General features: G+C 39.9%; 1 protein-coding gene across 1 annotated transcript in view; it reads right to left on the bottom strand.

The window, feature by feature from the left end:
• dpp6b (dipeptidyl-peptidase 6b) overlaps positions 1-12,045 on the bottom strand; it is a 196,178-nt gene extending 184,133 nt beyond the window's left edge. The window contains exons 1-2 of the mRNA XM_077214812.1: positions 11,779-12,045; positions 11,600-11,671 (exon numbers count right to left, since the gene is read on the bottom strand). Of these exons, the coding sequence (XP_077070927.1) occupies positions 11,600-11,656 (57 nt within the window). The 5' untranslated portion in view covers positions 11,657-11,671; positions 11,779-12,045. The remainder of the gene's footprint in view (positions 1-11,599; positions 11,672-11,778) is intronic.
• Between the last annotated feature and the right edge of the window lie 859 nt (positions 12,046-12,904).

Below are 12,904 nucleotides of genomic sequence, written 5' to 3'. Positions count from 1 at the left end.
TGTTTGCCATGTGCTCCTTTGTTCCTGCCTCCTTGTTTCCCTGTACCACGCCCTCTTGTCTAGTTGAGTCCTCGTTTGTCTGAGTGTTGTCACCTGTTCCTTGTCCGAGTGTTATCGGCTGTTCCTCATGTTCTCTGCTCCCTTGTTTGAGTCCTCGTTTACCTGAGTGTGTACACCTGTTCCTCTTGTTCTTAGCTCCCTTTATATGTGTGCTCTTTCCCTCATGTGTTGCCAGTTTGTTATATGTTGTGCCACTGTGAACTTCTGAGCTAAATAGTTTGTACCAAAGTCATTAGTCTTTCTTTTGTAAAGGTTTTATTTGTGCTTTAGTTTTGGCTTAGCTTCTGTCTATCTTGTCCCTTGTTCCAGACCTGTCCTGCTAAGCAGAGCGTCCCTGACTGCTTTCTCCCTTTTGCTTTGGAGCAAGCCTAGTGCTGAGTCTGATATCCCTGTGTGCCTTGCTGTTGTACGTGGATTTCCTGTCTGGCTACTGCTGGTATTCTCTGGTCTCACTCTGCTCTGCCATTGCCACTCTCCAGCCTACAGACATCTTGTGCAATTATCAACGGCAGCTCGGCTAGCTTCAACTTCTGTCTTTGTGTCATCCTTGCCTATTGTTTGGACTGTTCACCTCTCCCACCACTTCATGTCATCTGTCTGTCAATAAATCTGTTAACTCACATTCTGCATTTGAGTCCTCCTTCATAGACCTGTGACATTTCCATCTTTCGTATGGAGATGTCCATGGACATATGGAGATAGCCAGCCTGATGAGCAGGCAAAGGCAAAATTCTTTTAAGGATAAATAACTTGATGTGTCCAAATGTAGGCCCTAGCCTATAGCTTATTACATTATACGTAAATATTGTAGTCTATTTATTGTATTTAAAGTTTTTTCACACAAAATGTCAATTAAAGTGGTCAGTCCAGTTGTTTAAAATAGTTTTGTAGAGTTTTAGAATGTTTGAGCAGTGTGTGTGATTGTCAACTGGCATTATCTAAACATGAACTGTTGACGAAAGCATTCATGCCAAGAGAATGTGAGTAAGCAGCAGAACCAGAGCTCTTTAATTCGAGATCAACCTCGTTTTATTGTAAGGTGAATTCAGCAAGGCATGATGTGTCTTTGAAGCAACAAAGGCTAAATAATTTGTTATAGTTTTTTTTTTGGAGGGAGGAAGACAAAATAAACTTGCTAAAAAGGGTTCCAGCACGAGAGAGAGGCAAAGAAAAACGCATGTTCTTAATTTGTCGCTTTGGACTATTTTCGTTTTGTAGGCCTACTGTTTTAATTGTTTAATTTAGCTGCAATTTCTTTGGCAATACAAATTTAAAATGTCGCAAGAATAAGATTGTTTCTTATTTTTGCATCGCAAAGAAAATAAACTCTAAACTCAATGCAACCCTGTTTTAAATAAATAAACTGTCCCGACACTTTATTTAAACCTTGAAATGTGCGATGGGGTTTCAAACCTAATTAACTTAATTAGTGTTCTTTTACATTTTCATTTGTTTTTATATTGAAAGCAATACTATTTAGTTAGTCTGTTATTTTGTGTAGTCAAGTCAACAAAATCAGTCTTTTTCAATGTATGGATCTGTTTTGAAAAATTAATTCCGTTGTTATGGCCGGGTATCAGTGTCGTCTCAATTTCGTGAATTATTCACAAAACAATAATTTAGCAGATTAAAGACGTGCTTCATCATTTTCATTATATGACGCAATTGTGTAATCTTCCTTCATCAGTTTCATTGTGCAGCGGCTCTACTGGAATGTAGCAAATTTATGTTGTAAAGTGCCATTGATAATTAAACAAAACGCTTGACTTTAAATAAATAAACAGTTAATAAACTCGCTTATAAACAGTTACCTATTTAAGCATCAAGAACGGTAAAAAATAAATGAAGTCTGCCCACAGGTTGTTGACTACATTGAGATTCGATCTCGGATCGCTTGAAGGTCCGTGAGGCTCGTGTTATTGCGTTGAATACTGAGCTACCGTCTGAACGCTGTAAATTATCGTCTTATGCTCTTCCAAAGCCTCATTGAGCCTAATATGTTTCTATTGCAATGTTTTATGTTGAAATGTTTTCATTATTTATTCAATTTAATTTCAGTATTGTGATTATGAATTTGTTTAACTACAATGTTTCACTTGAATTCATCTGCTACCAGCTTTCAATCGCTCTGAATGAGCCGCGCTGCGGCGGCGATTACGCAATAGAGAGAATAAACTGACACTTTTCAAAGTCTGTGAATGTAGCGCCTCTTAGCGGTTAAAGGCAGCAAATACACACCCGATTATTACCGCCGCGGTAACGGCGGCGGTAAAAGTATTATTCTGGTTGAGTACCAACTGTATCAAACACATCCTCGCGCAAGTTCGCCCGGAGGATTGGTTTGTTACAATGGATCTGAAAGATGCATACTTTCACATTCAGATAAACCCTCGTCACAGCCCATTCTAGAGATTCGCCTTCGAGGGTCCGGCTTATCAATACACCGTCCTGCCTTTCGGTCTGACATTGGCACCCCGTACATTCACGAAGTGTATGGATTCAGCGCTCTCTCCCCTGAGACTTCAGGGAGTGCGCGTGCTGAATTATCTCGACGAATGGCTGGTGCTGGCACAATCGAGAGCCGAACCACTGGTCTTTCCCAGCCAGAGTCTGGTCTTTCTGGGCGCAGTTTTAGACTCTGTGACGATGACGGGGCGGCTCTCACGAGAAATTTCAGAAACTTCTCAGACTCATGGCAGCAGCATCGTCAGTAATACATGAGATTACTGCGCATGCGGCCGCTGCAGCACTTGCTGAAACGCTGTGTGCCAACCCATGCGTGGCAGTCGGGCAGCCTGCGCATCATGGTGAATCACGGTTGTTTAAGGACCCTGATTCCCTGGCGGGCTCAGGACTGGTATCACAAGGGTGTGATCATGGGAACAGTTTCCAGGAGGAAAGTGGTTTTTACAGACGCATCCAACCTGGGTTGGGGAGCACTGCACGAGGGCAAGCCTGCCTCCGGCCTCTGATCGAGCATGGAGCAGAGCCTACATATCAACTGTCTGGAAATGAAAGCACTTGGTTTGGCCCTGAAAGCATTTCTGTCAAACCTCAGAGGTCACCAGGTCAGGCATCAGGTCAGGCAACCTGCATGCTATGGTGAGAGACCTCCTCTTATGGGCAGAGGCCAGTCTGAGCTCCCTGGGAGCAGCACATATCCGTGGCGTCCAGAATTTGGGTGCGGATATGCTCTCACGGGGCAACACTCCCCTAGGCGAGTGGTCCCTGAACTCACAGTCGGTCAGTCTGATATGGAGTGTGTTCGGCGAGGCCGAAGTCGACCTTTTCGCCTCGAGAACCAACACCCATTGCGAAGTGTTCTTCTCGAAGAGCAGGGACTCGCTGGCCCATCTCTGGCCCAACCGCCCCCTTTACGCCTTTCCCCCCATCTCGATGATTAACAAGTCATCAAACGGGTCAGGCAGAGCGGATGCCGAGTCCTTCTGGTGGGCCCCCTCTGGAAATCCAGACTGTGGTTTCCGGAGTTGGTTCAGTTATCGGACACAATCCCCTGGCCTGTTCCAATGAAAAAAGACCTCCTCACACAGGCCAATGGGACAATATGGCATCCTCGACCTGATTTATGAGCTCTTCATGTATGGCCCCTAAATGGGTACCCGGGGACCTTCCTGAGAAGGTCTTAAGCACTATCTCTGAAACTAGGGCCCAGTCTACTCGGCGCCTTTATGCTTTGAAATGGTCGGGTTTTTCCAGCTGGTGCTTGAAAAATCGTGTGGAACCAGAGTCATGTGAGGTATCTTTGGTACTCTCCTTCCTGCAGGAGCTGTTGGACGCGGGCAGCTCCCCGTCCATGTTCAAAGTGTATGTGGCAGCCATTGCAGCGCATCATGCTCTGGTGGCTGGCCAATCACTATAAAGAAACGATCTGGTGGTACGGTTTCTAAAAGGTGCTAGGAGGATGAACCCCTCCAGACCTCCTTCTGTGCTGCCTTGGGACCTCTCCACGGTCCTTGAGGCTCTGAAGGATCCGCCTTTTAAACCGCTCCAGTCGGCTGGTCTGAAACCTCTCTCGCTAAAGACTGGTCTCCTGTTGGCATTGGCATCTATCAAGCGAGTGGGAGATCTTCAGGCTCTCTCTATGAGCCCTTCATGTTTGGAGTTTGGTCCAGATGACTTCAGGGTCCTTCTCAAACCCAGGCACGGTTATGTACCCAAAGTGCTCTCAACGCCGTTCAGAGCACAGGTTATTACATTATTAGCCCTTCCCCCTTCTGCCGAGGATGGGGAGGTTAATCTTCTCTGCCTTGTCAGAGCGCTGAGAATCTAGCTGAAGCATTCTGCGTCTTTTAGGCAATCAGAACAGCTTTTTGTCTGCATGTGTGGCCGATCTAAGGGTGATCCAGTCACTAAGCAAAGACTGTCTAGATGGATAGTGGATGCCATTTATATGGCTTATACCTCAGTAGTTCAGGTTTGCCCTATTGGTTTAAAGGCACATTCGACTAGGGGCATGGGCTTGGTCATCTGGCTTTCCCATTCAAGATATTTGTGATGTGGCCGGCTGGTCCTCGCCTTCCACATTTATGAAGTTTTATAATATGGAGGTGCCTTCTCTGCAAGCGAAGGTGCTTTCAATATGATTAAGGCCCGACAGTGTCTGGTCTTGTCTAAAAATTGTTACTGTGCACAATCACATACATATATAAATAAAACCCGCTTTGGCCGGTTGTAATTTCTTATACTAATAGTCCCGACGGTGTCTGGTTTTATTAGTATATTATCTTGATTTGTTACTAACACATATATATAATTCTAGACCCAATGGTGTCCGGTCTGTCATATACACTTTGTTTTCTGGCTTGTTTTGTGAGCTCAGGGGTCCTGAGTTGCAGTGGCAACCAGTTACTTATAGTGCTGCTTTTTGCATGGCGTCCCCACTGCGTATAGCTCCGCAATACGAAGTGACCGTTCTGAAGGGAACTACTCGGTTACTATCGTAACCTCAGTTCCCTGAGATAGGGAACGAGTATTGCGTAGCCGACCGCACTATAGTAACCTGGAGAGTTGTCGCTTCAGTCGTTAAATCTGCTATAATGGCGAATTCGGGGGAATATTATAGGCTAGGACCACACCCCCTTGACGGGCTCTGACGTGTAATGCCGTAGGGCTAGCTCATTGGTCGCACGTCAGAGGCGCCCGCGGCATTGGATGTGCTGTTGCAGCAGCACAGCCTATGAGCGAGTTAGAAGCTCAGTGTGCTAGCTGTGCAGCTGCAAATGCGTTTTACACAGAAGCTTCAGTAAATCGAGGAAAAGGAGTTTTCCCCACTGCGTATAGCTACGCAATACTCGTTCCCTATCTCAGGGAACTGAGGTTACGATAGTAACCGAGTAGTTAAGAGCACTGATCTGCAAAGGGCCGGTCAAGGGACAGATGGGGCTCTTAAAGGATTTTTTCACTTCAGAGTTAATGATAATTTGATAATTTACTCACCCCAATGTCATTCAAGATGTTTTATGTCTTTCTTTCTTCAGTCAAAAAGAAATTAAGGTTTTTGAGGAAAACATTCCAGGATTTTCCTCCATATAGTGGATTTCAATGGAAACCAATGGGTTGAAGGTCTAAATTGCAGTTTCAATGCAGCTTCGAAGGGCTCTACACGATCCCAGCTGAGGAATAAGGGTCTTATCTAGAGAAACAATCGGTCATTTTCTAAAAAATATAAAATTGTATATACTTTTTAACCACAAATGCTCATCTTACAGAACTCTGCGATGCGCCACGCATTATGTAATCACGTTATTAAAAAACTTAATTTATTTTCGACTGAAGAAAGAAAGACATAAACATCTTGGAAGACATGGGGGTGAGTAAATTATCAGGAAATTTTAATTCTGAAGTGAACTAATCCTTTAAAGCAGCATTATTTATTTGAAATACAACAATAATAATAATATAAATTAAAAAATATATTATGTGTCTGTTGCTCACAGTCTTTCAAATTGCAGCCAAAAGCAAACATTGATAATGAATGCACTATTGCAAAATAAAGATTCCAAAAGGAGGGTTTTGCAGCAATGCCATTTTGGTTCACTATCTAAATAACTTTTTTCCACTAAAAAGAACCTTTTGTGGAACGGAAGGTTCTTCATGGAACCACAAGATGCCAAGTACCACCCCTGATTTGTAAGATGTGGTACTAGGGGTGAATAGTATGAGATCAACTATAATATGTATTGTACTATAATAAGTGTGATAGGGAACAGCAAAAATGGAAAGTATATGTCATCAATAGTGGTTTATCACTGACTGTGTATATACCAAATTGTAAACTCTTACATCAATCCTTCTCAAACCTGTCCTTTAGACCCCCCACCATTGCACAATTTGAATTGCTCTGTCCCAATTCAGAGGCTGCATCCTTCAAAGGACGTGGACTTCAAAGTGACAGCTGCCATTGATGAATGACCGTAACATTTGTACTGGACTTTTTTCATAAGTAATAGCAAAGTGTCTACATACAGTATGTTCACCGTGGTATATTTCTGTAATAAATAGTATAAACTATGCATAGATCACATCTCAGTAAGATATAAGTCAGCATTAGAACAGCTTTAAAAAAAAATATATATATATATATGTATGTTTTACATTAGTATCATTAGATATTTGAGTAAGTTGAAACCCAATACTTACATTTAAAAAATGTAATTCTGCAAATTCTCTCAAAAAATCCTGTCTTCACTGACGCGCAATGAATTCTGTGGTAGACAAGGCCGCGAAGGATCCATCTGTTGTATCCTTGATTACACGGAAACGAAGGCCACATTCGGAGGCCGTAATTGAAGAAGCCTTCGATTTGGGACAGCCTTTCATCGCGCAGTGGTGACACAATTGGCCTTCCAATACGGCCTACGAAGGATGCAACCTCTGAATTGGGATGCTTATGTCTCCCTTATCTAGCACACCTGATTCAACTCATTAGTAGAGACTTGCAAGACTTGAATTGGGTGTGTCCAATAAGGGAGACATACCAATGTCCAGGACAGGTTTAAAAAGCACAACCCTAAACCACCTTTTAAAGGAGAGAAATGTTTTCATCATTCTTAACTCAGATGTGCAGCAGCAAACTACACCAGAGTTTGAAAAACTTTCACATGAACAAAACCATTTTAAGACAAATGCAAAAGGCACAGATGGGCAGACTTCTGAACTCTTAAGGAAAAGTAAAATAAATATAATATGTCATTGTGAAGCTTCAATGATTCGTGTTTGAATTGTTTTGACGCAGTTACAAATTTGGACAGTCCTGCAATTGAAGGCCCACAGAATTTACAGTAAGGCTGCACGATATTGGTAAAAAAATGACATTGCGATATTTGATTTTTCTGTGATATATATTGCGATATAAAAACAATTTCTACAGATGACTTGAATAGCTCTACTTGGAAAGAATGAATCATTCTAGAATGACTCTTGAGTTCAGTGTTGGACAGATCAGTTGTTATTTTAACCATTCATTAAAGTGAATCGGTTCAAAGGAGTCAGTTCGCGAATCGGACGTGTCATTAACGGACCACGGCACACGTTGTGTGATTATCCAGGCAGTTTAGGACATCGCACAAGATTTGTCTCAACACAGAAAACATTTCATCACCAGATAGATTTTTTGTTTTGTTTATTGAAAGAGTGGTTTATGCCATCTGAATGTGTGGAAAGCTTTTCAGAGAAGATGAGGCAACGTTATTTTAGCACAATTCACAACCAGTGGTAGTTCAGAAAAAAAAAAACTTCGGTCTTCCGACCTTTTACCATCGTGTATTCTCAAAGATATTCAGTCAACTCAATTCATTATTATGAGCGAGGGAGGGAGAGAGAGCGCGCGCGCGACTGGGGCTTTCACTCTCTCTGCTCGTTCTCTCAGTTAAACAAGCGCGAATCCGCGAAGCCAACTTGATGTGTTGAATGCTCAGAGCGCGTTATAAAACGTATTCTTAAAATACACATTTCTGTTTTAATAAATGCTCATAGTAAATCATAGCATATTGCCTAAAACATTAGGTAGGTACAAAAATAATCAAACGGTGATACATTTGCGACCCATTAAAAATTAGGGTCGCAATGGCATTTCAAAAGGTCGCATATGCGACCATTTTGGTCGCAGTGTAGTTCCCTGTTACCAGTAATGTTTGTAATGTTACTGCTCTACCAGAAAAATATAGGTTTACAATACAAACACTGTGTTAAATTCTTTGAAGTGTTCTCAATCACAGGTGCATTTAGTATATTTCAAATTCGCAAAGAGATTTCCTGTCTTGGCGCAAAGTATTTTTCCTTCCAGAACAGGGAGAAGGAAGCATTTTTTTTTTCAGCAAAGGAAGCTCATCCAAACTCTCAATCACAAATCTGTCATTCTGCTTCAGCACTCTGAGTGAGTTATAACATGTCCTGCTCCTGCAGGAGAGCATAATGGGTTCTCTCTATACTGTGGCGATATATTCCAAGCAGTGCCGTGATTTAGATGCATCCAAAAGTACTTTATAGCTCTTCCATTCAGAACTCCATCAGACAGGCTTCTGCTGATAGGAGCAAGGTCATTAAGGAGAGATGCTCACATATAAGAGATACAAAATTAGGGGACCTTTAAAGAACAGGTTCAATGCTTCTTTGAAAACTCAATTAAAGCATGATACAATTACCAAAAAACACAAACAAAACCTAAATGCAAAATATTTTACCAAAATACAACAATCTAAATTTAAAAAAAGACCAGGTCAAAAGTGAACCTACAAGAGTGTCATTTTTTTCTCCAAATTCACGCTGCATAGTTTGTTAATCAAACATATGATGTAACTATAAGACAATCCTTCATATGGCAAATTTATGAATTTAAAATCAACAAATTATCATCACAGATATTACGACATCATATACTGTATATACAACATCCAATTTTTCTGGCAGTGTATTCTTGTTTTCCAGAAGCTTGGGACACAAATTTATGAAGGGTTTGCATGTTTCCCAATCCCTCTGAAATGTCTGTTTGCAACAAATAATTCTTGCAGAAAATGTTTGATACTCATGGTACATAAGGCTCGAAATGTTTTAGTAAAGCCCTGAATGTTTTTGTTACATTGTTTTTACCACTTATGTTTTCACGCTTGATCTTTTTTTCACTATTAAATAATTTCTGAGCTTTAGTAGCTGCTCCATCCTTATTCTCGTAAGCCAGAATTTTGACAACTGCCATAAAATCTAGCATTTTATTGTACAACAAAGTGAAGGCTCATTAAAATTATGTAGCAGAGGTACATGTAGTACACAGCTCCTTACTAATAAGAAAAAACTGTGCATTGTCTTGAGTCAGCCCTCCATACAGTGGTAAAAAGCAGCGACAATGTTGCAAACATAGCAGAATATACAGCTGTGATAGAGGAATTTGCAAACTGGAAATTTGTGATTCTTGCAAAATTCTTTCTAGGACTTCCACATGTTGTGCATGTCCGTGACTTTTTGTCATGCCATAGTATGTTTGATGCAGTAGGGTCAGCATGTGGAAAATCAACAAACAGTCATAGACCACTCACTGCCACATGCTAAATATACTTTTAAATGACCTAAAAAGCACTGATTTAAAACAAATGTCAGCTGTCTAGAATCATTCTTTGAAATGTATAAACATGCATTGAGTATTGCTTTTAGATATTCAGTAAGCAAGCCTTTCCAGCTGATTTTAGAGCCAACAACACTGAAAACACATTACATAATTCCACTGCCAGTTACACCAAGATCTTGTCTTAACTTGCCTTTTATTAAATATCCCATTATTGTATTACACAACAAAACTGCAAAAAGAGATGACTGTAAACCGTTTATGGTCTTCCTTAGTAAAGATAATAGAAATTTTGGACAATTGAACACTGCCATTATCAAACAACTTTTTTGTTTGTTTGTTTGTTTGTTTTAAACAAACGTTGATAAGTTGCGCAAAGAGAGACTGCAGGACATTTTCTTGGACACATATTTCAAACAAAAATATATCCAACATAGTATCTATTAAAAGACAAAAAAATTTGAAGAAGATTGTTTAACACCTCACTGGGTATCAAGAGTCCTTGTACTTTGTCCTTTGATGGGAAAAATCAGAGGTGGCTCAGTAATTCTTGTAACTTTCAAATTGCACAACTTTTTTCAAATTCCAAAACAAGACCTGTTTTACTGAATAAATTATAACTACTGGACAGTGCTCTGACAGCACTAAAAAGTACACATCCTGCCAGCAGAGGGCGTACTTTGTTTAGTTTGCAGCTTCCACAGACTTTGGACCCCAGTACTCTCGAAGATGTCCAGAATGGCATTGTACCATTCCATGACAAAAAAGTCATGATTACCCTTTTCATTAAAAACAGAGCGGTAATCTCTAGCAAACTTTTTTTACTCTTCTTTTTAGTCACTCCCATTAAACACAGAAAAATGCATTCCAGTGTACTGTATGTTCCAGTGTATATCTTCAAAACTTGAAAACATCTGCTTCACAGACTCAAACATTGAAATGTAAAACACCCCCGGTGCCTCAGCTTTGCTTTTCTTGTTAATATCCAGAGGGTTAAAACAATTAGTATACTGAATTGGTAATACAAAAAGGAAAAAAAGATTCTTCAGTGAATTCTGGATGATGTTTTCTCCAGTCAGTTGCATCTTCATGAGCAATGAACTAAATATAATTTTATGTAAGTCAGGATATTGGCAATTCGCTGCTGTGATGTCTCAAAACCCTAAAACTTTGTAAGACAAAGCCCCAGAGGTGTTTGCAGAAAACTGCGGCACTACAAAATAAGAAAAACTCTGCACAGAAATATTAAGACAATAACTCAAACTCTGATGATGAGGATAATTAGGGTAGGAATAACTGTGGGGGGTTATAAGCAGCCTAACACTTGATTCAAACTGAGCAACACATCTTTGAATACTTTTTGGACTAAAAGAGACCAAAGTTACCAAAGGTAAGTTAAAAAGTGACTGAACATTTCAAATTTCCATAGCATATCTTATGTAATATTCACCTCCATCATTTCATGATGCCTCTAACCTCGACATCAAAAAACAGTTATCCTCCATTGGGAGCTTTTGGAGGGGGACAGACTGCTTGGCTTTTGACAGTCCTGAGGTGGTTTTGACTTTCACTTCATAAATCCCATCAAGTACACACAATTCCCCTGTCCCCTGAAACTCAGTGTTAAATTAAGGGCAGTAATACAGAACAAAACAACAAAACCTGAGGGAAACCTAACACCTGACCTTGTGATGAAAATCCCTTTATCTCAGTCTCACATAGGCTATAGCCAAGGTCTTTCTCCTCCTCACCATTTATTATATAAAGAAAGGGCATAGACTATTCAATACGAAGTGATTGATTTACATGGATATTGAAGCTGCTTCAAATCCTAAATGAGAATTATGTTCACCAGATTGTCAATTATGACACACATATAAAATGCACATGGAGGGAGAATGATACAGAGGGAATTGGTCTTATAAGTAGCCTATATATTAATTTGTTGTAATATAGGCTTACCTTATCCCCATTGGTTGAACCCCTCCGGTAATTCCCTGCTCCAGCAGACGAGTTCATCCCTCAACAGTGTGTCTAAGACAGAAAAAGAGGAAGTTAATCCATGAAATTATGTTTTTTTTAAAAGCTTGGGATGTGTAAAAAAAAAAAAAAGAAAGAAAGAAAAAACTCTATTTTCATACCAAAAGTCTCGTTTTCCGAGGAAGTTCAATGAAATGTTAATCAGCTCGTGCTCGTGTAGTGAGTTGTTGTTCCCGCGTTGTTTTCTGAGGTAAAAATGCTCAGTTGGCTGTCAACATCTGATGCAGGTGTTAAAACAATTTCCCGCCGGCGGGAGTGACCCTCTCTCACAACTGCACGCGTGGTGAGTGTGACATACCTGCGGGAGTTGTGGCAGCTATGGCAGCGCGCGTTGAGACCTGGATTTGCTGTTGAAACGCTGGAATAGCAAAAGCTCGCAGCAGCCGGTGCACCGCCTACCGCAAATTCCTCAGCGCATGTTTTTATATAGAATTGTAAGTCTGCGCAGTGCGCACTTGACTGAATTTATCTCGATATTAAAATCATTTTGATCTAAAGGCTTATGCTTGAATTAAATTAGTAACGAGTTTCTACCATTAGTTAACACAAAAGTGAAAAGTAAAAATTACGATATTTTGATTTAGCCTATTTAACATTTGGTCGTTATTAATATATAATAATTATAATACATTATAATTTGGTCACGATAATTGCATTTGTTAGCCTATTTATAGAGTTTTGATGACTTTACTAAAATTTAAATAATAAAGAATGTGTAGTGTAGCCTAGTGATTTTTGTAGCCTAGGCTATAGGTGCTGATGATCTTATCTCTATGAAACTAAAATAAAACAGTTCAATGCAATAAGATTCTAGTTTTATGACAAGTTGTCAAAGGAACAAAGTTCTCATTACTGTGCACTACTAGCCTACTACCTATGATATTATTCTAGATTTCTTTTTCATTCAGGCTATCCATTGACCAGTCAAATGATCATACTAAAGTCAACACTATTAAATTAAGGTAGCTACATTTATTGAGAAGCAAAATGACAAGATATTAGGATTATACATTTTTGTATTTTGAGAAAATGTATAAAAATGTGTTTTTGCTTCAAAAAATCTGCCAACAGGGAAAGGAAAATTTCCTTTTTAATTAAGTTTATTTTAACTTCCCTATAGACAGATATTTTATATTGTTTTTAAGTAAGTGTTCTTCTGCTCTTACATTAGTAATGTTCCATTAGTTCAATGAGAAGTACAGTGTACTTCTGCAGTGAGTCGAGCAT

This window comes from Siphateles boraxobius, unplaced genomic scaffold (genome assembly GCF_051911475.1).
Source record: "Siphateles boraxobius isolate OS27281-9 unplaced genomic scaffold, OSU_SipBor_1 1, whole genome shotgun sequence".
NCBI classification, from domain to species: domain Eukaryota; kingdom Metazoa; phylum Chordata; class Actinopteri; order Cypriniformes; family Leuciscidae; genus Siphateles; species Siphateles boraxobius.
The sequence above is the reverse complement of the archived record's forward strand: the minus strand, read 5'-3'. Positions and strand labels throughout refer to the sequence as shown.